At 38.5% G+C, this 25,029-nt stretch overlaps 3 protein-coding genes across 5 annotated transcripts; 1 reads left to right on the forward strand and 2 right to left on the reverse strand.

The window, feature by feature from the left end:
* Positions 1-493: 493 nt before the first annotated feature.
* tbc1d17 (TBC1 domain family, member 17) lies at positions 494-8,397 on the reverse strand. The gene is made up of 17 exons (XM_067477634.1): positions 8,288-8,397; positions 6,888-6,983; positions 6,724-6,801; positions 6,512-6,623; positions 6,242-6,425; positions 6,051-6,162; positions 5,716-5,886; positions 5,473-5,598; positions 5,159-5,262; positions 4,381-4,475; positions 4,155-4,271; positions 3,428-3,528; positions 2,933-3,032; positions 2,517-2,614; positions 2,108-2,224; positions 1,923-2,009; positions 494-1,291 (listed from the first exon to the last, which is right to left on the reverse strand). The coding sequence occupies exons 1-17, from the start codon at positions 8,312-8,314 to the stop codon at positions 1,130-1,132; spliced, it is 1,887 nt and encodes a 628-aa protein (XP_067333735.1). The 5' UTR covers positions 8,315-8,397; the 3' UTR covers positions 494-1,129.
* A 2,180-nt stretch (positions 8,398-10,577) lies between these two features.
* On the forward strand, positions 10,578-16,780 carry akt1s1 (AKT1 substrate 1 (proline-rich)). 3 transcript variants are annotated; one of them, XR_010910818.1, is made up of 7 exons: positions 10,578-10,736; positions 11,222-11,964; positions 12,051-12,318; positions 12,397-12,480; positions 12,571-12,746; positions 13,210-13,438; positions 14,803-14,940. XR_010910818.1 is itself a non-coding variant. In XM_067477138.1 (6 exons), the coding sequence occupies exons 2-6, from the start codon at positions 11,572-11,574 to the stop codon at positions 14,938-14,940; spliced, it is 1,059 nt and encodes a 352-aa protein (XP_067333239.1). In that variant the 5' UTR covers positions 10,578-10,736; positions 11,222-11,571; the 3' UTR covers positions 14,941-16,780. The 3 variants fall into 3 exon arrangements, 2 of the variants coding, with proteins under 2 accessions (XP_067333239.1, XP_067333240.1); XM_067477138.1 differs by lacking the exon at positions 13,210-13,438 and having other exon boundaries at positions 14,803-16,780; XM_067477139.1 differs by lacking the exon at positions 13,210-13,438 and having other exon boundaries at positions 11,222-11,928; positions 14,803-16,780.
* Positions 16,771-24,803, reverse strand: zgc:195001 (uncharacterized protein LOC567531 homolog). The gene is made up of 5 exons (XM_067477140.1): positions 24,677-24,803; positions 19,843-19,869; positions 19,614-19,676; positions 19,065-19,204; positions 16,771-17,615 (listed from the first exon to the last, which is right to left on the reverse strand). Exons 1-5 carry the CDS (start codon positions 24,729-24,731, stop codon positions 17,211-17,213), a joined length of 690 nt encoding a protein of 229 aa, XP_067333241.1. The 5' UTR covers positions 24,732-24,803; the 3' UTR covers positions 16,771-17,210.
* Positions 24,804-25,029: the final 226 nt, after the last annotated feature.

Raw genomic sequence — 25,029 nt, forward strand, 5'->3', positions numbered from 1 at the left:
CTTTTACATTTACTTCTTTGTTTCTTTATAATACAAGTCTGAGTTTTAATTTTACTTTAGAATAACTTCTTTTTACCTTTGTCTGTCAGATTTGAATTATTTTCTACATCTTAAACTGATTCACACAAATAACATTCATAGGTTTATTATTATCGTCAAATATATTAAGATATGAAATATTGGATCCTTGGTCCTCAAACAGTTCTGAGAGTCAGATCTGCCAACAGTTCAGACCTTAGACACAAAAAATGCATGGGGTCACAGTTTGGGAATAACTGCTTTAATATTTAGCAATGAATTGCAAAATATTGTGTTTGTATGCAAAGAGTAAATATAAAATAACTAAATACTAGCACATATACCTTAAAAATTATACTTGTGGACATGCAATCATTACAATTAAAAATAAATGTATAAATAAAGAAATCAAATCCTGGCAGAGAGAAATAGACTAGTATCCAATTCCAAAGGTAAAGGATGAGTTTGAAAACAATTTGTTAAAGATCCAACTATTTATTTGGTAACAATAACTAGAGGAACGTGTTATGAGATTAGATAAACCCACAATGGCACAAGTGAAAACTATGAAGGCATGCAAACACTTTGCATAGGGCTGGAAGAAATGTCACCGCACAGTACTGAGAGGACTCTCCCATTTAGTTTATACCTTATCTGCTTCCCTTTTATGTAACAGTGAGCAAGGGGACGGTGAAGAAATCTAAATCAACTTGGAAAAATGCAATGAAATTAAAGTGATACATTCAATTATTAAATAAGTGGTAAAACAGCAGCATTGAAAGTTCGATGGAAAGTACACATAATAACAGAGTCAGAGGACATATAAACAAGTGACATGCTATGATAGAAAACATACAAAAAGAAAAAAGTAAAGTGATAGTGTTTAAATATCTTGGATTATAACACTGATGGGTACATTAAAGAAAAAAAAAAAAAAACTTGACAGCGCCCCCTGCCTCTGGCAAACATTTACAACCGTCTTTACCCACCACACTCCTTCTCACTGGATCGCCATAAATGCTATACATATAAATACATATTTTGTCATAATTATGTAGATATCTTCCATATATGTCTTAGTATCTGTCAGTCCACCCGCAGACTTACAGGTTTAAGGATAAGTGGGGACATGTGCTGAATTAGAGGCAGCAGCTACGGCCTGGGATTGGCCAAGGAGGCATTGTGTCTCACTGTTCTGGGGGTCTGGGCTGATCTCTGCAGAGCTGGAGGGGACATACAGACCCAGAACCTGCTGCACTTTCAGTGGAAGCTCCTGGGGAGTAGACAAGAGGAGAGGAGGTGTTGAAAAGTGGAAGCAAAGGTTTGAGGAGAAGTTTACACAGCATCATTTCCAGAGGCCCTGCACTCAAAGTACTTTCAACACCTAAAAATCTATTCCCTCATTATTAACATTATTTTACAAAAAGTAAAGAGACTGGAGTCCAATACAATTGTTTTGCAATAAGAAAAGAGCAATAATTCAAATTATTTCTATATAATCATATAATACTTAGTCTAAAATATAATATGTAATAAACTTTTTGATGGCTAATGGGGCAAACTAACAAAATTCCGTACAAATGCTAAAAAAAAAAAAAAAAATCAAAGATAGATAAGATAGATTTTGATCATGCTAATTAACACTGATTGGAGAATGAGTAAAAGCATAACATTAAAATATAAAATATTTATTATAATTGATGCAAAGTTAGATTATATTTGACAAAAGGGGAAGATGAAATTTTCCCTTCATGTTTTCTGTCATTTTCCCAAAATTCATATCATGCACATCAAGCAAGGAAATAAGAGCACAAAAAAACACCAACTACAAATCGTTCAGATTATGTTTAAAGCATAATTGCCAAACAATTAAAGTATCTTATCAGGCTAAAAACACTTGTTACCTTGCATTGAACCAGCTGCAGGTAAATGGCCTCTGCTCCACGTAGAACAGTCTGCAGGTCGAGCTTCATCGTCAGCTCATTAATGTGCTGCAGATCATTCACAATTTTTAAAAAATGACTGAGCAGAGGAAAGCATGCATGCCACTCTAATAATGTCTCACTTCTGCAAATATACACAAACACACCTTCAGAATAGTGTTGAAGTCGTGGTCTGAGCCAATCAGCTCTCCTCTCTGTGACTCGAGGATTGAACAGGCGATCAGCAGGTGAAAGTTGTCACAGGGATTATGTGTCCAGAGGACCTAGGAAAAAGAAATCTTATTACAAAACCAAAACATGTTGTAAACTCATTTTGCTACATATTGCACACTATTACACCGTGTTCCCAAGTATCAAAAAAACTGAACAAATAAGTCTTCAATCCCCAGTCAGGATGAGTCCTCATTAGAATGCATGTTAGAAAATAAAGCCATGTTACTCATCATACCCCTAGTCAAAATTTTACATTCAGGTTTGCAAGAAGTGAGGTAAGACCTGGCTGTTAATTGAACTAACTTAACTAAAAGGTAAGTAAATGCTACTTGGTGTACTCACCTCCCACAAAGTCAGAATATCCTCAAAAGAAAACTCTCTCTTGAACCAGATGAGCAACCAGCGGAAACAGAAGCAAAGAGAGCCGCTGTCCTGAGAGTCTGAGGGACAAAGAAATACCTTTTCTATTTTAGGGGGCAACAACCAAAGAAAAAGTGCTCCTTGTAAATGAATGATAATGGGAGCTGCAGCCATTTTATCAGCCTGTATCATGGAAATGTATGAATACAAGTTAAGCACTTCTTGCCATATTCCATACATTTTCATGTTCTATGTAGAACAGGCTGTAATTTTCTTCATTCTTCTGCTCTCCTTAATTTTTGCATTATCCAAAAATCATCTGCTACATCTACTTGCATTGAACCGGCTGCAGTTTATTTTTGAATCCAGCCTGACTGAATGAATATTAGCTGACTAACCCAGGAAGTCACAAAGCTCTGGGTCCAGAGCCTTCAGCAGAATACTGAGCTGAAGGAGCTGCTGCTTCATGGCCTCCTGAGACTCTTCAAAGTTCTGGTGCTGCAAAACAGACAAGGCACTCAATGCTGATGAATGTTCATAAATGAGCACAAAAAATGTCTCAACCTTTCAAAAATGTTATTTATACAAGCTATTAAGTTTAAAAAGGTCCCAATAAAAGACACCAAAGCAAAAATAAAAGAATGTGCACTTTTTCTCATTTAAATCAGAACTGCTGCTAAACAATTAAGTCACCACACAGGAATCATTTTGCTCATTTTGACTACATTAAAGAAAAACAATAATGTTTGCATTTAGACGGAGTCAAACCTTCTGTGTGGTTTGTGTTGCTGCTGAGCTGTAGATCTAAAATTATTCCATTTAACACAGCGCAGCCAGGAAAAAGGCCACAGGTTTGTGACTGACCCTGAAAATCCTGAGATGTTTCTACTAACCACCAGCTCCATGAAGCCTGTCAGACACCAGAAAGACTCCACCTCATTCTGGGTGATAAACAGGATAGGAGAAAGGAGATCACTCATCCCCTGCACATATCCTGAAGAGACAGAAAAGAAGACCAAGTTGCCAAGGCATATGATATCTGTGTCTAGCAAATCATAAAAACACCCATTTAATGATCTGAAAAAATAAAAAGTGATTCTGCAGTCACTAAGGGATAGTATAAATTAGTATTTGCTGGTGTTTTAGGTGTTTCGTTTGCATGTGTGTCTTTATGTGTGCTTACAGGTATATTGTGTATGTATGAAATAAATATGTCATACTTTTCGTTTTCTGTTGATCTTGAAAGGCACTTTTAAATAGTTACATAATTAAACTTTATGAATATTTAGTTATTAATAGCTATTAGCTATTAGCTATTAATAGCTAGTCTTGGTTTTAGAGATCCACGAGTTTCATTATTCCTAACCTCCTAAATAGATGTTCACCTGCTAACCTGCTCCAAACAATATTTACTTTTAGTTCATCAATACAGCACCAAGAAACTGTGATAGATGAAATGATAGAAAAGTGCAGATTTTATTAGGCATGTCTTATAAACTTAATAATTCTTCAACATAAACCAAGAGACAGTAAAAATAACAATTATTACCAGTGTTCATATTTATAATATAAATGTAGTGTTGATCTACCTCTGCTTGCCAACAACTCATGAATACATACCCAGATCAAAGTTGTACATGCAGTAAGTCATCAGCACATCATGAAGCAGGGTTAATCCTGGATTGTCGTTACCAGAGAAGAAGGTGTTCTGTCTGTCTGTCCTGCTGACATCTCTTTCTGTCACAGCAGAACAAAGGCAGTTTAACTTCTATGTCTCTTGCTGTCCCTGGCAGCTGACTGATACAATGAACAGATCTTCTGTTATTTGACAGATTGCACAGCTGACCTATCAGGCTTCTGTATCCCCTGAGAAGGGAGTTCCTCATTTCCTGTTCTTCACTGACAGACTTCCACTGAACCTTCATTCTGAAGTATTCGTCCCTACAGACACAACAGGGCATTAAAGTGTTTTACTACTGTAAAGGTGTTGTTCAACGGTTTGGTTAATTATTGCTTTCGTGCTTTGAGTGAGAAGATTAATACTATATTGTAAATACATAGCTGCAGTTAGTTTAGTTCAGCTCAACAGAAACAGAAAGAAACAGTTAGCCTGGCCTCATCTGAAGGTAACAAAATCATTATTCCAGCACCTCTAAGAAAAAAACAACAACACATTAAGTTTTATGAGGGTTATGTACTGGGCTATTTTACTGCCAGGGTCAGTGAGCTCTTGGAGTTGTGAAATGGCCAGGGACCTAGTGAACTCAAAGTAATTAGCACATCTGGCCAAGAAAAAGTTTAGGGCATGAACGCTTTATATAGTGACTTGTTTATAAATTTCAACTTGAGTAGAGGTTAGCAAACAAGACCATGTTAATACTAAATGACCTTCAGATGCACCAGAAAGAAATCTGCCACCTCTAAGCAAAGCCAGGCTAGCTGTTTCCTCATTTCTAATATTTATGCTAAGCTAAGCTAAACAGCTGCTGGATGTAGACCCATCTAAAGTGTTACAGATTTAAGAGTGATGTCATCTAAGTCTTGGCAAGAAATTTTTTTTTCTCAAAATGCCAAACTATCAAGAGGTGGTTTTAGAGGGAATACAAAGTTATGAAATCACTAACGTTTTGACACGCAGAAGATCTTCTCTTTCCTTAGTAGTGCTGTTCCATGGATAAAAACCCAGGAGAAACTTCCACACATCCTTCCTGAATGATGGCGTGATGCCCTGCAAGATGCAAGAACACCATTAATGACACACCATTTGACTTAGATTTTTGCTGCCTTGTGCCTCACTTGTAAGTCGCTTTGAATAAAAGCGTCTGCTAAATGACTAAATGTAAATGTTAAAGAATGCTCTTTTGACAGAGGGTAAAACAAGTAAACAGAAGGTGTCTTTCAGACAGGAACTCTACTGATAATCTATTTCCAACCATACCCCTCTAAAAACAAGCTCTTTTATTTTTCCTGGGTTCTTCACTCGACCATCAGTGTCCAAAAACTCCTCCCACTTGTCCAGGGGTGGTCCTCTGGTTACATTTGGTCTGGGGCCAAGCTCTACCCCCTTAATAGAAAGACAGAAACAAACGTGTCTGATTAGGCTTTTAGATGTATAGCTATCTGTAGCACAACAAGTGGTACTCTAAATTGTTTTTTTTTTTCCTGTCTGTCTTTCTCTTACACAGGTGATGAGTTCAAAACCAGGCTCGTCGTCAGAGTGCGGGGTCATGCTAGGATCCTGAGCAGTACGAGACCGAACAGGGGAATCTGGAGGCCGAAGCGCTGCCCTGAAGAAATTGGTGACTTTGGAGAATCCACCAAATGTAGTGGCATAGGGGTCGTGGATAAATCTCTGTTGAGGTAAAAAACGAATCACAAACAAAAACAGTTAAAAAGGTGTTTTACTTGAGAACTGCAACAACCTTGAAAGATATTTATGTCCCATTAAATGTGTGCACAAAAAAAATATTGTAACAATATAGATAAAGATAAGATAAGATAAATAAAATTAATTACCGTGACAAGATCTGATCCTCCATCATCAAAAAGGTGCAGTTTGTCGAAAGACTGAGAGAGAGCACCTGAGTCATGGGGGTAGGCAAGGAAGAGCCGCCCATCAACTGGTGACCTGAGGAGAACAGGATACATTTGAATTTTTTTTTGAAAAACACAACAACTACTGCTTTGATTATGGTTATAATACTTACTGGTCAAGGATGATGTAATGATGCATAGCCCTAAGAAGTTCCCTGGTTCCTCCTCTGTGGAAGTGCAGAGGAGGCAGAGGGTGGCCCCCTCTACTAGTCAACACTAGGAAGTTTCGACCCAAAGAAAACCGGGCTCTCCGAAGAGAGTACAGCTCTGAGAGAGGCAGAGAAAATGCCCACTTACCTGTAAACAAATTGTGGGATATTTAGTTTCACGCATCCTTACTCCACACAAGTCTCTGTCCAAAGTGACAGAAATGTAAACGGCACCTGACTCTTTAACAGGAGTGAGTTCTCGATCTTTCTTCACAGTGCTGATAATTGCCCAGTCTGGTTCATAACCAGGGTCAAAGATCGTGTCCTCCTCTCCTCCTTCTCCATCCTAATTAGTTAGAAGTGGGTTGATTCAAATTATATGTAAAATAAAAAATATACACTTATTCTTATCCTTTTGTACTGTTTATGTTTAGGTAACAACTGACCTTTTTAGTGTAGAATACAGCGGGACCGCTGCCACTCTCATTCTCTAGTGGGCTCCACTCTAAAGTTGGCACTCCAGCCTAAGACAAAGATGTTGTTACTAACCCTGGTGCATTTCTCGTCGTTCCTTTGCGTCTGAGCACACTTAACATATATTTTTTCTTACCCGCTCCACAATGCGTATAAACCCTGGGATGGTGGTGTCCTGGTTACTCCTCTTGGCATTTGTGTGCAGATACACCCCCTCCTTTTCAAATATCAGCTAAAGAGACACGTAAAGTAGCCATCAATGTAAAGTAGCTAAAATCAACTGTATAGTGTAAGCAGCACTAAAAGGATCCCCCACTTTTGGTTGTGTCCTATTTTTTTTTTTCAGATTTAAGAACCAACATGGTAAGTATGTGATAACTGAACTTAAATGATTGTGTTGACTACTGATAAATGTAAAGATTATTTTCTCAATTATACAAAAGATAGATAGGTCGATACTTTATTGATCCTGAGAGGAATTTATGTTAAATAGTTTTTGAAAAGTATTAAAATAGTGAATATACCCATTATAACTCCTTAGTGACTAAAGGTGACATATATAACGTGTGTATGTGACAAATAGTATAAAACCTCAAAATAATCTCTAATGTCATATGATAAAGAAAGGAAACACATCATAGAATTGATAGCATTTCTTATTATACATTTCCTATATATTATCAACTAGTTTCTTCTTTAAGTATGGGTTTCTAATTACTCTGTAATTTGTGACCCTGATTAAAGAATTTGTGTCCTAATTGCAATTAATTTGCCCACCATGAATTTGTAGGAGGTTGTAGGCTGCCTATTTAACATCTGGTCAACAGATGCAAATTAGCCTTTAATGATAATGTATTATTAACTGGTCTTTTTTTTATAATGATCAATATATCTTTTTGTTTGTAAAATAAATATATAATAATAAATCTTATACATTTCTAAATGTATAAGGGGGAGGTAAGCACTTAAGTTAATAATCCTTTTATTGCTTAATTACAAAAGTAACAAATGTTAGGTTTGATTTTGATAAAATCTTAACTTCCTAATGAAATCTGAACATACTGATTAGATATAGCAAATTATTGCATTTGGTAACCAGTGTCGGTAGTGAAATAAGTGAAATCATGTAACAAATACCTTGTAAATGACGGAGGCGTCACATGATTACAATGTGCCTGGTCTGTCAGGTCACTCGGCCAGAAACAAGAAAAAACTTAGGTAGACTTTGGCGTGATAAACTAGAATTGACTGACTGAGCTGACAGGCTATCGTGGATGTCAGGTTGTACATACAGCTATATCGACCGGCTATACAGTCTGACATTTTATGTATCAGCCAGATACTAGAATCTAACTGACAGCCTTATTTTATCGAACGCTATTGAGAACCGATTGCTAGCTTTATGTGGCAACTTCAGCTAACACTAACAATAAACTTAAGTAGTTATAACTAAAATATCATAGCTGAATATGATGATTTTTTTAACATTCAAAAACTTCGGTATTGGCAATAATATGTCCTAAAAACAAAGAATACCTTGTAATCTTCAACGGTTTGCTCCATTCTTCCGCCGCTAGTGTCTCAAAACAAATACTACGCAACACTTCCTGCTTACCGAGAGACCCGCCCCCAAATGAGACGTCCAGGGACGCCAGCCAATCACATGATATTAATTTACTGCGTTTGTTTTTAATCAACATTTTAATGATCGAACCATAAATCACACACCATCAAAACAAGCTTTTAGCATTATTATCCCTCACCGATAGCTGATTTTTAAAATCATGCTCATTTATCTTCTAACATTTATTTCTCAAATGTAACTTAATGTTTGTTTCGATCCTCAATTTGAACACTGAGGTGCAGTAAACTCAGCTCACAGAAATAAAAGTGGATTTAGTGAATATAGATACCCATGCAACCATGTGTTTTTTAGGACTTTTTAGGACTGTGTAGCTTACGACTGTAGTAAAAGAAAAAAATCACATTTTTTAATCACACAAAGTTTAAAATGTAAAGCATTAGTTTAGATCTACGGAACAAGCTATTTTCTCGAGAAAAGTAGAGACTTCATCACGACAAATTGAACTTCGTTTTCCCGAGAAATCATCTCGTTACCAGGGGACACCGTTGTTGCCGTTTGCATTTACATATAGATTTAGTCACTTAGCAAACGTTTTTATCCAAAGCGTCTTACAAGGCAAGCAAACATCTAAGTCAATGATAAAACATCAAAGCAAAGTCCTACCAGAAAAGTGTTTACTTTTCATGAGATGCAAGTGCAAAAAAGCAGGAAGGAAGGTTTTTATAAATAGATTAGAGTGGATAGGAAGGTGCGGAAGATTTTCTTGAATTTTGGGAGTGAGTTTGCTGAGAGTGCAGAGTTCCACCATCGTGAGATCACTGAGCTGATGAGTTTTGCCTGATGTTTTCTGTGCGGTGCTGGGACCATCAGACCTCGTTCATTGGCAGAGCTCAGGGAGGGATTGTAGACCCGAATGAGGGAGTTGATTGCCCGAAAACGACGAGTTAATAATCCCGTTATCACGAGATAACAACATATTAAAGTATAACTGCATCCATTGCCATTCTATTTAGTCACATATTTTTCTTTTACAGCACTTTTCTGCCCCCAGGTAGCGAAAAATCTGTTACTACAAGGACAACTGTATTGCAATTCCTCGCTGTGACCACTGAAGGGCAGTGAACAGGCACAATGCGGTCACCCAGAGCCCTAATCTACTCTGCAATCAAGCAGAGCCTAAACCTATTTGTTTAACGTTTGGTTTGTTTATTTAAATGCATCACATAATTACGGGCTTGTTATGAAATAATATACTATAGCAAACAAGTGGAAAATATAAATAACAGATACTTTAAATAATTAAAAAGGTAAAGAGGCCACAGATGTTGTTTTTTGAAATACATTAACATTACACATTAAAACCAATTATGAAAACTATTTTTAATACTTTTATATTTATTCCATATCTTATTCTATACAGATTTATTTTGGGGCTAAACACACACATATATTGTAATTCTTGACTTGGTTTGGTTTTGGATTAAGACTCTGTGTGAGGAACTAAAGTATCTTCGTGGACAGCGACATGCAAGTAGCAGTGGTATAGTTTAGCTGAGGTGGAAGAGGATGGTGTGGTGGGTTCTATACGTGCACGAAAACACGACGAGTACGAGCCCGCCGAGAACACAGTTTCGTGAACAACGTGCGTTCGATTGGAAGTCAGTAAACAGGTGACGTCAGTTAGCGGCAACCGAACCTAACCGAATGAGAGCTACAGTTGACTTTCAAATTAAAAGGATTGGTTAAGCTTGCCTAGATGTTTAGTTAAATTAAATTTGTATAATTGTTATAATTGTTCCCCAGGTTCCCCATGTATCTCAAAATGTAATTAATAAATATTCACAGTTTATTTGCTTATTTTACTTATTAATTTGAAATTGTAAAGTAAGGCATAGCCTATAAATTTAAAAGAGTAAAAATATTTGAAATGACATGTAGCACAACAAAAAATATATGCTAGTTAAATACTGAAATATTGAAATCTTCAAGGAAAATACAAGTACCCCAAAGTTATATTCAGGTCTGCCAGGAGTTTCAAAATATAACCCAAGTACCACAGCAAAGTGTTAAATGTAACCGTTGCTATTATCAAATCCAAAATCCAAAATAACATGTACCAATGTATCGCTCTGATACATTAACATTGTGCATACACTGCTGGATTAAATGCAATAGCTTTGAACCTGTGCAACGCACAAGAAAAGGGCTGTTCACAGACGCGGACTTTATTGTGACATTCTCAACCGGAACAGCTTTTTGTAATCCTTACCAGCTTGCTGCTGGTGTTGAGCCTGGCTGGGGGAGAGAAACCGTGGGAGAAGGCTGAAAACGAATGATAGACAAGAAGTAATTTTTAAGATCGATAAACATCTTGCAACGTGGAAGAAAGAAACTGAGCAGGTAGGCAAACGTCTTGTCACGTTTTTATAATTTATATCTGCGCGTGTGGGCTCCTGCCAAAGCCCGAAAAATGGAGGTGAAATGTGGTCACATCGTGAAAAGGCTGCACACAACAGCCAGTAAACAAGATCAACAACAACAGCTGCAACAGCAACCGTGCAGAAAAGTCCGCATGCAGTTAAAAATGAGACAAATGCAGCGGCAGCAGTAAAAAGGATCCATTCAGAGCAGGATTTACCTGTGGCTCAAAGTGCTATCGTTACAGCAGCTACATTAGTTAGCATTGGCTGGTGTCAATCAGTCGTCAGTTTAGTGTGTACAGGTTGTGATTACATGTTTGCTTGCACATATTGAAACTTGTGCAATCACTCTGCAAATCCATATTCATTATCTACAAAAGCAAGGAGAAGAGCACATTTACAACCAATGGCGTGCCATTTTCTAAGCTAATTTCAGCCAACCATACTTTTGTTTTATTTTTTCAGATATCACCAGCAACTTGGCAACATCTCTTCTCTCCCCTGGCTCTCCCATGCTTAAGGACACCGCCCAGTATATCATATCATAAAAGTCACCTAGTGCCTCTTTGCCTGATAGATCATTTATTTTCCCCTTCATATATACCAGTGCAAAAACCAACTGTACACCAGCAAAACAGAAGAAAGGAACTAGTTTGTGAACCATTTGATCAAAGTCAAACACACCACAACTGAAACACACAATTTTTTTCCCAGCTTCTGATTAGTGTAAACCTCAAAGCTTTTCATTTGTTAGCATTTCCGTGTTGTCTCTCTCAGTCTATCTCGAAACGCTTTAAACAGCGCTTAGCACCATTATGGCCTCCATAACCCAGTCATCTGAGCCCGAGATCCTTGACAACCACAAAGAAAGCTGGCTGGTGCTACTTTCTGCTGCAGAAGCCTATTGCCAAAAGTCTGGCTGCGACCTGGCCATACTTACAGCCTGTAAGAAGTTCCGGTCACCGGCTGGAGATGGAGATGGGGTGAGGAAACGGGAGAGCAGCAGTGCCTTTCCAAGGGAGCGTGATTTCTCCTATAATGTGTGGGGACAGGGGTTTCTGGCCGAGTCGGTGCGTCGTTACATGGATGACATTGGTGTGCTACACTCCACAACCATGCTAACAGCCCAAAAGCACACACGCCAGGCTGGGGGAGAGGAAGGAACGAAGCTGGTAATTGACCTGACCTCCGACCCTGGACCCAGGGGGGTGAGTGGCTTGCTAGTGCTGTATCCTGCACTGGCATAGCCATTCAGAAACATTTCTAATGTGTTTGTTCCCTTTTGTTGTTGCAGAGTTATACAGGTGATAGTGGGGTGGGTGGAGTCAGCCCCAATGGTAGACTGTACTCCCAAAGCTATCCATCAATCTACAGTTCGGGAGCTGGTACCGTACAGGGTGTCGGGCAGAATGGTAATGATGAAAGGGAACGGGAGAAGAGCGTACTGGAGGCAGAATTAGGGGGACAGAGGTCGGGGATTGTGGATTTGGAAGAAGAGTGTGAAGATGAGGAAGAGGAGGAAGACATGGATGAGAGGAGGCCTTATGGGAATGAAAGTGCTGGTGAGGACTGATACAGTTTACGTCTCTTTTTGAATACAGTGCATCAGTTGTGACAATTTATATACTTCTTCCTTTCAGGTGTCTTCTCCATGGATGAGGACTCTCTATCCAGGGACTGTGAGCCGTTCTTTGAGTCTGATGGGGAGGAGGAGAGCACAGATGGTAAGAGTTTAGTATTTTGACTGAAAAGAATTGCACGTGTACACAGATCCTAGTCTGTGCATTGTCAACATTTACTTTGATCTACTCTAGGTTCACTGAGTGAAGATGCTCCTCCACCCCCACGTGGCATGGCTGTAGGTCAGGCTGCGTTTTCGGCTCGTCATGCCCATCCCATGGCTCTGGCCCGCTCGCTTCCTGTATCTGTGCCCGTGTGGGGCTGCAGAGGAAGCAGAGCTGCTCAGGGAGACAGCAACAGTGGAGAGCGGGTGAGCAAATATCATTTTTACAAAAGGACGGAGCTGCTGGTTTACATGCAGATAGAAAAATGCTGTGAAGTTAGCTGGCTATCTTTTGGCCAAACTAAAGTGTTTTGATAGCAGATCACCATAGTAACCTGTCTGCCTTAAATCAGATCAGTCGCACTTTGAGTGTCAATAGGTAATGTGGAATTTGACATTAAATTAACAGTAATTTAGATCAAAAAGCAACAGTTTCATACATCACTAGAGTTGCTGTCTTTGATAATTTTATCAAAGAATGATTTTGAACCAGGAGTTAGAACAGAGAGGATGTTTATCACATTAAAATTGGTGCAATGTTCAAGATGAAATGTTTTTGTTGCAAACAAATGTGCACCTTAATGCTTAATTCAGATTATAATTTCTTTGAATTTTATAATTTTCTGATGATGGTTCACATTTATGTTTGTGTCATGTATCTCCTTACCAGACCTACAAGCAGAGGATTGAGACAGTCCTAGCAGCTCAAGCAAAGGCCCTAGATACAGAGACAAGAATCTCTCACTAAATACACCCATTCTCATTCCTTCTCGCTTCTTATATGCTCACAGTTCTGCCTTTAGTCTGTTTTTACGCATGTCATTTTTCAAATGCAGCTTCTCTGTTCACTCATATCATTCTTTACCTCCACATAGTTGGCATCTTTAACTCCTGTACAGGTACCCCCAACACAGAAACTGCAAAATCATGCATGCATACATATATGGTACAGTTACACATCATGATTGTCACACAGCAGTTAAGAAGTTACAAGATTCAAAGCAACTTAACCAATATAGTTCACGCATAAGTTAAGATATCCTTTGTAGTAATTTTCCATCATACCATGTGAAAATCTAACTAAAATGTGACCCATGTGCTCACAGTACCAACAACAGCATAATTTGAGAGTCAATTTGCATCAAATTCCTCAAAAATGCTCAGTTATAGTGTATATATATATTTTTTTTTTTCAGTTTGGCTTTAATAGAATTTCTCCAAAGAGCTCCAAAAACCTACTCATCTGTCCAATAACCCCCATTCTTGTTGCTTATTTCCTTTATGCTGCTCACACTGACCAATTGATGAGTCAGTTTGCTGTGCTCAAAAGTAAAACATTAAATAAACCACATCAATTCTGATCTCATCATTTAAATTATGATCATGATTACTTTTTCTGAGATCAGAAAATCATTGGATCTAGGACCACATATGAGGTGGTCCAGATCTGATTTGAAAAAACTGAATTTAAGCCATTTGAGCCTCTAATGTGACGATGCAGTAAGTATTCAGTTGGATTATACATGGTATTAAAGTTTTAAAGGTTTATGCAGAAACTCCCTACTTAATAATAAATACTATATCATAAGGGCAGTGCAGTAGATTTTAATCAAAAACTGATTTAAAAGTTTGTAAACATTTTAACATCAGAGAACCTTCTTTCATGTTTGTGTTAACATAAATGTTGCACATTTTAATACATTTCTAATAAAATGGATAGTAAAATGGGTAAACATTGGTGGATATTTACTTTTGTGTCAACCAAATGACGGGTGTTGAATTTGTTTGATAGAAAGATAATTTTAAACTGTATACCTTTTTAAAAAAATCCGCTGCAGATAAAAAGCAAATGTTCTGTTTATTTGAACTTAATTGAAATACCAAAATGAAAGAAATTGATAATGAAAAGAGTGATAATTAAACCAGCTCTTGTCTTTTCTTTTTATATTGTCAGTTGACATATTTTGAGCTGTCTGAACACAAGGACAAAGACACTATTCATTCCTTAGTATTCTGTTGCACCACCTAACGGCTGTGACGGCTCCATCTGTTCATGTGACTGTAAAAGTGTGTGTGCGTATGTACTGGACAAACATTATTCACAATAGAGAATGTCAAATGCAAGAGAGAGAGCATTTTCAGAGAATGAACAACAGGAAGGGAGCATTTAAAAAATGCATTTATTTGTTCATTATAATATGTTTACGTTTGATTCTTGTAAACAGAAGTGTTAATATGCAGTTTTTGTGTATTAATCCCTCAGGTGGGCTGTGCTGACCTGGAGCATATCGCTGCCAGTATGAAAGCCCTGCTGGCCCCCGGAGCCACTGACGGAACTGAAATGTTTGGAGCTCTTCCTCGGCCCCGTCTGAACACAGGGGATTTCTCCCTCAAGCACTGAGGGAGAGCGAAGAATCTGAGATAAAGAGGAATTGAGAGAGAGAGAAAGATACACAGTGGTAAAGGAAATATAGTGACAGGAGAAGTGGACTGGCAGATGTGATGTCAATTATGTGAAATTGTAAAAGCTAGTACCTCCATTTATTTCTCACTAACCAAAATTAACGGCACATGCTTCAAGGAGTAACCGAAACAGAGAGGTTATGAACACTAATACCATTTTTAACACTACCCACGCCACCCACCTCATCACTACACATCTCACAATACTAGCTAGTACTCCTACCCCAGCACTACAGTAGGATTGGATCTCAAAATGTGTGTGTAGTGACCCACCACACTGACCAAAACAGACACTAAAATGCGTTGCATAATTGTCTAAGAGGGTGAGTGTTAATGAACCTTATGTACTGGGGACGAGTTTTTGGGAAGTTCAGATTACCTGTGAAATGACAAGAACTGGAGGAACAGCTGTTAGTACCTGATTGACCACTGGCTCCAGTGCTTCATGCTAATGTTCTTGCAGATGCTGCATTGAGGGATTTACACAGGTTCAACAGCAACTTCACACAGGAACATACAGAATTCACTTAACAGAGCACTTTAACCTTTTGGTTTGTGTTAGTGCTTTCTTTATTGAAAGATAGAGATAATACATGTCAGCCTGTTAAATATGAAGCTCAGGACACTGTTAGCTTGGCATAAACACTATCCAAATTTCAACTAGCATAGTTTATTGTTGTGCATAAAATGCCTGTTTCCAAAAAATGGCTGCTCACATTTGGGTTTTATTAATGACATGAATATGTATTGGAAACTCATTGTGCAGACGACAAGAATGTGGGGTGTCACAACATTTCGTTATTTGCCAAAAATTTGCTTACAGTATAAAGTCTTCTTAAAGTTCACTTTTTAAATTCTTTTGTGTGCACATATTAAAAACAACAGACGCGTGGTAAGGGGTTCTTCACTGGGAATGTTTGTATTTTAGGGGTAGCCAAGCTAGCTTTTTCTTCCTTCCTCCAGTCTTTGTTAACTAGACATTTTTCTCTAGCCCCGTATTTAACACACAGAGCTGAGCTTGGTATCAGTCTTATTACTGTAACTCTTGAAAAGAAAGCAAGTGATTATATTTCTAAAATGTTAAAATATCCATAGCATGTTCAAAACTCGCAGGGAGAATTTGGACCGCGCAGCACAGATCACGTTATATTCGGTTACTGGAGAAAATTGTTAAATGTTTGAATCTGTAACTTGTTAGCTTTTTAACTGTGACCAGGACACTTTTGGTAATATTTTAATACTACTACTGTACAGCCTTGCCGTCCCTCAGAACATTATATGCTATTGTGTTAGCATGAAACACTCAAACTTGTGATTGCCAATGACCACACTGATGGTTTCTCTGCATTCTCCTGTCATTGACTGGTTAAGATCACCGACAGGCCAGTGGATCCCTCCTCAACCCCCCTCTTCAAAAATCTATTCCTTTTAAAGGGGTAAAAACCAGAAAGATGATTGAAGCTTTTGGCTTTTAAAAATGTGAGCAGAGGACATCATCACCTCCTTATAACATGCATATTTCTGATTTTACTTTTGCCAATGAATGACTGATAGAATGATTGTAAATTGATACTGAATTCAGTTTTTTTTTTCTCCTTGCTATGCTTTTTTTTGAGGCGGGGTGTTCAGCTATTGAATGAATGGATGTGAAAGTGGATGTGTATGATACAGAAGGTTTGAGTTGAAAGGAACAAATGTCTAGTTCTGACATTTAAAAAAAAATTGATGTTTTGTTAAATTCTTTTGTTTCAAATAAAGGAGCAACACCAAGAGAATAATTACTTGTATTGTTACATGGGAGGGATGCAGTATTTTTATATTTCTGTAGGGGGCATTGTTACTCTACTGAGTTAATGTTTCTGCTCAACACTGATGTCAATGCATGCATCAATAATGCTGTGGTAATGCTTTTTCTTGACTTTATTTAGCACTTACAAAAGATACAGTTCTTTAGATTTAACAGCTTTTTTTAATTTTTTAAGCTAAATAAAATTGAGATAAATGAGACACACACTAATAAATAAAATTACACCTGCGCTTATGATATGAAATTGATAAAACTTCTTCATGCAACGCAAAGCAAATTTAATCCACAGAGATCTAATGACGCACTTCAGTTCTGCTTTACAACTTCACACATCACAAGCATTCCTTTTCCATCCTGGCATCTTAAATTTACACTACTTCACTCTCCAATTCTCTCTTGTGTCACTGATCTTTCTGCCGTAAACGGCAAAAGGCGTTTGTGCCAATCCAGAAGCCGGGGAACATTTTCTCCTGGAGGTTGGCTATAAACTTGTGAATCAGCCGCACCTCCTTCTCGCCCTCTCCCTCCACTGTGAGAAACTTGATGATGCCGGCAGGCTGGTCGACATAGACGCCCATTGTGGTGGATAAGGGGAGTTGGATGTCCACATTTTCACTATTGTGCCACACTTGGTAACAGGAGCCAGACCAGCCGACGCCCCAGGAGCTGCTGTTCTCCCCGATACCAGAGGGCCCGTCCTGGCCCTTGCGAGGTGAGCTCTCACAGACCACTCCAATCACCACCCAGCCATCGTAGTCAACTTCCCAGTACCCTCGGTGGCCCAGCAGACCCTGCTTACAGAGCACCTAGAGCAGAAAGGAGGAGGCCAATGCAGACAGGACAAGCTTCTGTAACTGAACATGTTGTATTCAGTTCAGGCAAAGCTGGACTTTCTTTGGTAATTTAAAATAGAGATTATATTTATAGAAAAAGTCAAGAATTACTGCACTAGGGTTGTATGCCTCCTCAAACCAGGCAAGTTTCATTTTACATGCATGTAATGTAATCATATTTTAATTCCAGGTAGACATTTGCTGCAAATGTAAGGACATTCCCCGCAGGATAAGCTATAACACAGAGGATGGGATTTATATGAGTTTACAGTGACTTTGACATTTGACCACAAATTCTATTCAGTTCATGTCCAAGTGGATGCTTGTTTCAACAAATTCCCTTAAAGCATTGCCTTTGAACTTGTGTTCACAAGAATGTAGAGCCACAGCGACCTTGACCTTTGACCTCTGACCAACAAAATGTAATCGGGTTATTTTTGAGTCTACCTGGATTGTGGCAAATTTGGAAAAATTCTCTTATCTCTCTCAATTATTCCTGTGATATTGCATTTATAAGAAAGGACAGATGTCCTTAATCGCAAAAATTAAGTTAATTCATCCTTGAGTCTTTTTAGACATTTATGCCAAATTTAAAGGAATTCAAGGGGTTCTTGTGATATTGTCACAAGAATCTAATCGGTTTATCCTTGAGCCCAAGCATCAAGAAGTTCCCCTCAGGGCGTTCCTGAGATATTGTGTTTACAAGACTGAAGCAAAAGGACAGACATACAACCACAAAAAATAAAACCTCTGGCTATGGCTTCAGTGTGGAGCCAACTATAATTTATTAGTCATCTCACGACCCTTCACAGATTTACCACATTCTCGTGGTAATATTTCTGTAATAATATTGTAACAGGATTATGTTGATAATATGATATAGTAATTACTGCAATTTTTTTTGTGAGTCCCGAGAGTTTAGGGTCATCACAGCGGATCATTTGTCCGCATGTTGATTTGGCACAGTACTACATAATAACCAGTTTAAACGCTTGTTATGACCAATAGATACATTTACGTAATAAGGGGTCAAAAAACTCGTAGTTTAATTTTAAATGTTGAAACTAAACACCAGCTGTAATAGTAACCTGGAAACACCCACACTGTGTTTTTGGACTCCTATTACATTGAAACACCCATAAACCAAGCTATTTGTTGGTTATTACTTCAATAATTACCAAAATATTACATACTTTTTTAAGCAACGTATTATTCTTGTTATATTATTACAGAAACCTATTATACAGTTGTTATTACTTAGATATTACCCCCTTGTTATTTCTGGAATATTACCCCACTAATACTCTGCTATCACAGGGCTGTTGTTCTGATAAAGATAATGGTTTCTTCTTCTATTAAGACCACTGACAACAAACAATCCTGTGGCTGTGATTATACCTTTTGTTTTGTGTTTGGACCTACCTGGGGTGAGTGTTCATATCTCTCAGGCCTGTTGGGATATGGGCAGACTGCATCTGATGTACGAGCAGCTTTAGACCCATTCTCTGAAATCCACAACAGTTTCTGTGCAGTTTTATCATCCATACATAGTGGGATCCAGTCTGAGTGAATGGGGAGAGACAAATGTAAACAGATTGGGAGAATAAGGTTAAGACAGATCAACAGTACCAGCATCAAAAATAAATGAACAAGTAAATATAAAATTTATTTAAACTATTGATGGCTTCTTTCTTGTTTTGTAGTTTCTTGTTTTCTTAGTGTTTCCTTAATTGTGGCCATAAATTCAAAATGTAAAAAATTAATTTCTAACTTGTTTTAGTGAGTTTAATTTTATAGTGATTTATTGACTAATGATCTAATTATCTATTATCTAATGATCTTTTATATTGGCACACTGCAGGCTCCATACATTAGTGCTCTTTTTATTAATTCAATTAATGTTTTCCATTATTAACCTGCGTGACTTTCATTGGGAGTACACAGTGGTTTAATAACAACTGCAAGCCTTACATTTCATGAAGTCAGTCCTGGTAGTTGGTTCAGGGATATTTGGCTCGTAAGGCTGCAGTTTTTCTGGGATAACAGAGTGGAGGGATACCGAGAATTGGAGAGAAATCTATTCAACTTTATCATAATAAAAGTCAGTTATGTGACACTATCTATTTAGTTCAACAAGCTGATCTCATTACTTATAAATTTACAGACACTTGAAACTGCAGTTATTCACGTTTCTCTTTACCTTCCTCAGCAGCACTGTTTTTTCTTCCTGGAAAAGAAAGACACACACTGTCATTTCACTGCCGTCTGGCACAGCTTGTGCTTGTCCATATAGACTACTTCTATGGGCTCTCGTCACAGATTCTTCTCACATTGGCTTGTGCAACAAAGATCTGAAATGCCCAACAGAGTTGACTGAAAAGTAAACCTCAGCCAGCTACTTTAAATCCTCTCTTCTCTCTCTGTAGCCTTTCCCTTCATCAACGCTTCAGCCATTCATCCACAATAAATTACGAGCTGCTCTCAACATGCAGTAGATCACAGAACAGTACTATGTGTGCAACGTCGGCCCAGCACTGATACACAAAGTTTCTCTGTGCCACTCAAGATTTAGGTTTCAGCATTAGGAATCTGGAGGCTTGGATGCATTTGATAAGGACACACATCGTACCCACCAACAGCAGGAGTCATTCCAAGAATATTCTTTCTGTATCATGCTGTCACTTCACACTGCCGAGGGCATGTTTGTCATGTTGTGGGCTGGTATATAATCTCTGTTCATTTGTTCCGCCTCCAGTTTGTGAGTCATTCTGTAACTCTTCTGACATTCAGAGGAAATTGCGATCGAATGCCGGCCAGACTGGTCATCATTCGTCACTGCCCCTGCATAGGTCACCCACACTCATGGTACTGTTTCTCAAATTTCGCACAGAAAACTAACTCATCATTCTTACCTACTCACTTATCAGACTGTTACGTCACCACATTAGTGGCAGTTTGGGTCAATTACTATTGCCAAAATTAGACAGAGCAGCTTTAATTCTCCTCTGATTCCATATAAAGATCCTTCTGACTAAATTTAAAAAAATATTTCCTGTCTTTGATGGAAATAGATCAGTGGGTTTGAGAACAGGCTTATCTTTATGTAACGGTACCCACCAGCTTTACCCATATTTCTTTGCATATCTATATATAATATGTATTATTGTTGCTTCTAGTCAGCAATTTGTCTGATTTGCTGTCTACAGTTTGGGCGGAATGGAAGCAGATGTTTGTTTAGTCACTGCATTGCATTTACTTTGAACAATTTCACATGCAGTTGGGTATCCTATTCAATAAAAAGGCATCATATATTTCTATGTAAGGTTTTATTTTATTAATTAACTAGTAACTACAGTGGAACTAACTGTGCTATGGTTTAGTGGTAACTGGACTAAAGAAGTTCTTCATTAATTCTAATGGACATGTTGGGAGTCCCTGGCATTTAAACTCTGGAGAGCTGTTAAATCGTTAACACTTTGAGGGTTGTTAAGACCACCTCTGGGTTGTTGTTTCACGCTGCCATCGTGTGTGCTGTTGTCACATGAGTGAATGTGAAAACAACTGTGAAGCGGCTTAGGGAGGGGTGTTATGACTTTGTAGTAAGTTGATGATAACTGCTTCAAGCCAGTTGCCACTAAATAATCACCCTTGGGATAACTATGACCTGGATGATTGAGTATATGCACTATAGCTGAACTACTATACTTATATAGTTACAACAAAGACAATATTTCACCTGATGTTTTGTGAAGTACAAAGTCTCATAAAATGGAAACATTAAAATATAGTACAAGTTGTTAAAATTTGTAATTAAATACGATACTTAAACAACTATACTTTTCTATAGTTACCCTGCTAACATTACGCGTTTTACTTCTCCGATCACTATGCTGCTGGCGCCTGAGAGCCCAATGAGGAAAGTCAGCTCTTTCAGGTGTGATGGTCTATACCAGCACCTGTCTGAGAGTAAGGAAACATAACCTCTGTAGCCTGCATAACCCTCAGCTGGGGAAGATGCCAGCAGCATGATACCGGGGGCAGCCGTTGGGGGGGCATGCAGTATAGAAGTCTGGTATAACATCTGCAAACATCAGATGTGACTGAGAGGTTGGCTTTGCTTTCCCTGAAGCGTGTTGGTCCAGGATTCTTTTAAATGTAGCTAATGATTTGAGAAGGGGTTGTTGGGTTTCCAAAGGGTGAGTGGGGCCAACGTTTAAACAGTTGCCTTTTAAGGCGACAATCTGCTCCTTCTTAATAGTCTAAAATAGTGTGTGCCATTAGATGCTCTAATTGAAAATTTAAATACATACAGAGTCACTGTTATGCAGGAGATCATTATGTAAAATACAATTACCTGTCCAAGGACACTAAGACTAGAAAATATGCTAACTGATTGGGCATGCAGAAATAGTTGCTGGTTCCTGCTGAGGCTTAGGATCCACTTACAGGCCAGATATGAGCTTGGATATTGTTTACATGGCCTTATTGATTTCAGCAGGAAACAGCCTGCCGGAGCACCATGCATGTCTTCACAAGAATGTATGAATACATTGTTAGTGCATGTACATAAGGGCTGACAGCTGAAAGATTGATCATGAGCGGAGATGAGATTTGGCAGAACTGAAAAGCAAAGAGGCAAGGTCATGTTGTCGTCACTGGAAATTGGTGGAGCATAAAGATGCTGGTGACAGGTCACTTCATCTGTCTATCTTTCCTTACTTTCTAGAGTAAAGAACACAAGCAGGTGAGATGGGAACACGATGAAAACAAAACCATTGTAGAACGGTGGAGAGGGGAAGAGAGATTAAAAGACAGGTGTTGGAGGAAATGCTACGTTGTAAATGAATTTGTTTTTACATCTATAAGTTTTTTCTAGCTTCCATCTGAGTGGCCCAAAGCAAACACATCAGGTAACCTTAGAGTGAGATATCAGGCTGGCAGTAAGTAAGATGGGTGACTGGATATGTGCCAGCACTCCAGCTGCTCTGAAGAGGTTAAACCCCTGTGCATGCCTGTCAACACTCTGCAGTATCAAAAGGAAAAGCCCACAGAGATAAACTGATACTGAAAAAAGATTGATTGCCTGACATTGCAGCAATAGACACACGTATGAGACGAGCGGGATGCAAGAGTGAGGTGTGAGCCATAAAAATATTTGAGGTCAGAGGGATCTTAAAAAAGACACCTCGTGAATCAAGTCAGAATAATAGACGGATAGCTGAATGAAGCTGTGGTCTCTCAGAAGTGTTTGAGCAAAACATACTTACAAGTACCCAAACAGGATTTGAATGTAACTTTAAAGGAATGAGTGAGATAGATCTGGTGGATTTTGGTGATGATCCGTACTGACAAGTAGTTACGAAAGCCACGAGGTCCATCCTCCTGAGCACATGTTTAAAGGAGTGAATAGCTCAACACGGCCAAGCCAAAAGGTTATCGTTAGATCTCCAGATGCTTCATGTGGGATGTTTGTTCTGGATCGTCATGATGTAGACTTTTTTTGTCCCCCCCCCAGATTCCCTTCTCAGTGGAAGAGAGCTATATTATCTGTGGAGATCAGGTTCAAAACATCCCACTGAGGCAGCAATATCAAAAGATAGTCCAATGAGGAGGAGGGAGAGAGATGAGTTGAGGTGGCGTGGGCCCAGGCTCATCCCTCCGGTCCCTGTCAAGTGTCGAGACTCCCTGGGTGGATGCATTCATACGAGATGGAGTTGGAAGGAAATGAAACATTTGGAGAGGCGTACAAAAGAAGGGAAAAGACTGTGGGAAAAGGAGGAAAATGGTTTTTAAATGCCCAACACAAGAAAAGGGACTCATTTGTAAAATATGAATTCTTCTGTTGGCTCCCGTTGAGCCATGTTAACTATACAATCATGTTTATCGTAATTTATGCAACAGAAGCTAATAACATCAGTTTATGTGACTATCTTTAAGTTAATGTGACAAGGTAAACCTGTTGATGGCAATAATTCCTTATGAAGAGGAGGAGCTCTCTAATTGCATACGTTGCATAATGGCCGAATCAGACAGTCCTAAATAAAACAGAGATGCGTAGGCTTTTACAATTTTGGGACTTGAATTACTTTGCAGCATTTCACACTTCATTAGTGTGCCTGCCAAAGCAGTGATTAGCAACATTTGTGGGGGTGCACAATCATTTTCTGAGGGATGGAGGCCATTACAGAAATAGTGAACATGGATTAGAAATATCCAAGAAAAGTTGAAGGGACATACTAGGGTTTCGCACGGAGCAACGACTTATGGTAGTGAAATTGAGGAAATCGAGAAATGAAGCATGAAGAGACAGGTGCATCGCGAGACGCAGGGAGAGAAATGGAAAAGACAGAAATACAAGCTCTGAAATTACAGATCAAGCTTTGACATTGAAGGGAATTTGGTAAGTAATGGCGCAAGTGCAGAAGAGAGCATAACTGCCCAGGGAGAGGCTCTTTCATGCACTTCGTTGACAAGATTAACGGTCCGGAGAAAACTGGCTCAATCCAAGGAAGGCTGTAATATAAATAACATATAAAACACATAATAAATTTCTAAATAAACATTGTGATGAGGAATAAATAAAGATACAACCTCTCAAGTTGGAAAACACTGGAATAAATAAATACTAAAATAATACAGCACCGTTAATGTCTGTGTTATACAAGTACCATATGATGTACATTAAGTGAGAGATGTAAAGTGCTGCACCAAGAGTAAGAAAATAAATAAGAACAAAAGTCGTGTTTTTAATAAATGGTACTGTGATGGATAGGAAAAGGAATAAGATATGAGCTTGCAAAGGCATTTCTGTGATGAAGAGATGGAAAAACTACGTTAAGAAAACTGCCATTAAACATTCACAAAAGTAACTCAGAAACTAAGCAAAGCTAACGGAGGGATTAGTAATTTCACCTGTGGTAGCAGAATTACGAAACAATTCCAAACACCACAGATTATGTTTTTTTGCTAGCATGTCATATGGTACCATTTCTAACACGGTCCATCCTGTGATTCAGCTTAGGGTGATTTCTTACCTACTTTCTTGGGCACAGGCATGACTCCTGTGGTGCTCTTGGTGCTGTTTGGCATCAAACAGGAAGGTCTTTTGATAGTAGTGCCTGGGTATCTCTGGAGGGTCACTCTTATTAACTTCCAAATGAGTGAGGAGGGGGCAATGTGCATTAGTTTTGGTTGGATACAACAGTTACCCACAGGGATGTTCCTGTCACATGAAACTCTTGATCATTTCTGGGGATCAGATAGATGGAGACAAGTAAATACCCAGTAAATCCCAAGTATGCTCGTGCATTTGCATACTCATGGACTGAGCATGTGTGAGGTATCTGACAATACATTCTTATGAAATGACAGAAGCAAATTTGTGATA

The sequence above is a fragment of the Channa argus genome, chromosome 15 (genome assembly GCF_033026475.1).
Source record: "Channa argus isolate prfri chromosome 15, Channa argus male v1.0, whole genome shotgun sequence".
NCBI lineage: Eukaryota > Metazoa > Chordata > Actinopteri > Anabantiformes > Channidae > Channa > Channa argus.

What these genes read in the sequence shown, in the direction of transcription:
- zgc:195001 (XM_067477140.1), bottom strand. Translation starts at nt 24,731, where the DNA reads ATGCCAAACAGCACCAAGAGCACCACAGGAGTCATGCCTGTGCCCAAG. An exon ending in AAACAGTGCTGCTGAGGAAG is followed by an intron (nt 19,677 to 19,842) that starts GTAAAGAGAAAC and finishes CTGTTATCCCAG; the next exon opens with AAAAACTGCAGCCTTACGAG. An exon ending in CAGGACTGACTTCATGAAAT is followed by an intron (nt 19,205 to 19,613) that starts GTAAGGCTTGCA and finishes CCATTCACTCAG; the next exon opens with ACTGGATCCCACTATGTATG.
- tbc1d17 (XM_067477634.1), bottom strand. Translation starts at nt 8,314, where the DNA reads ATGGAGCAAACCGTTGAAGATTACAAG. An exon ending in ACTTCAACACTATTCTGAAG is followed by an intron (nt 2,010 to 2,107) that starts GTGTGTTTGTGT and finishes AATGATCTGCAG; the next exon opens with CACATTAATGAGCTGACGAT. An exon ending in TGCAGCTGGTTCAATGCAAG is followed by an intron (nt 1,292 to 1,922) that starts GTAACAAGTGTT and finishes TCTACTCCCCAG; the next exon opens with GAGCTTCCACTGAAAGTGCA.
- akt1s1 (XM_067477138.1), top strand. Translation starts at nt 11,572, where the DNA reads ATGGCCTCCATAACCCAGTCATCTGAGCCCGAGATCCTTGACAACCAC. An exon ending in CCGACCCTGGACCCAGGGGG is followed by an intron (nt 11,965 to 12,050) that starts GTGAGTGGCTTG and finishes TTGTTGTTGCAG; the next exon opens with AGTTATACAGGTGATAGTGG. An exon ending in ACAGCAACAGTGGAGAGCGG is followed by an intron (nt 12,747 to 14,802) that starts GTGAGCAAATAT and finishes TTAATCCCTCAG; the next exon opens with GTGGGCTGTGCTGACCTGGA.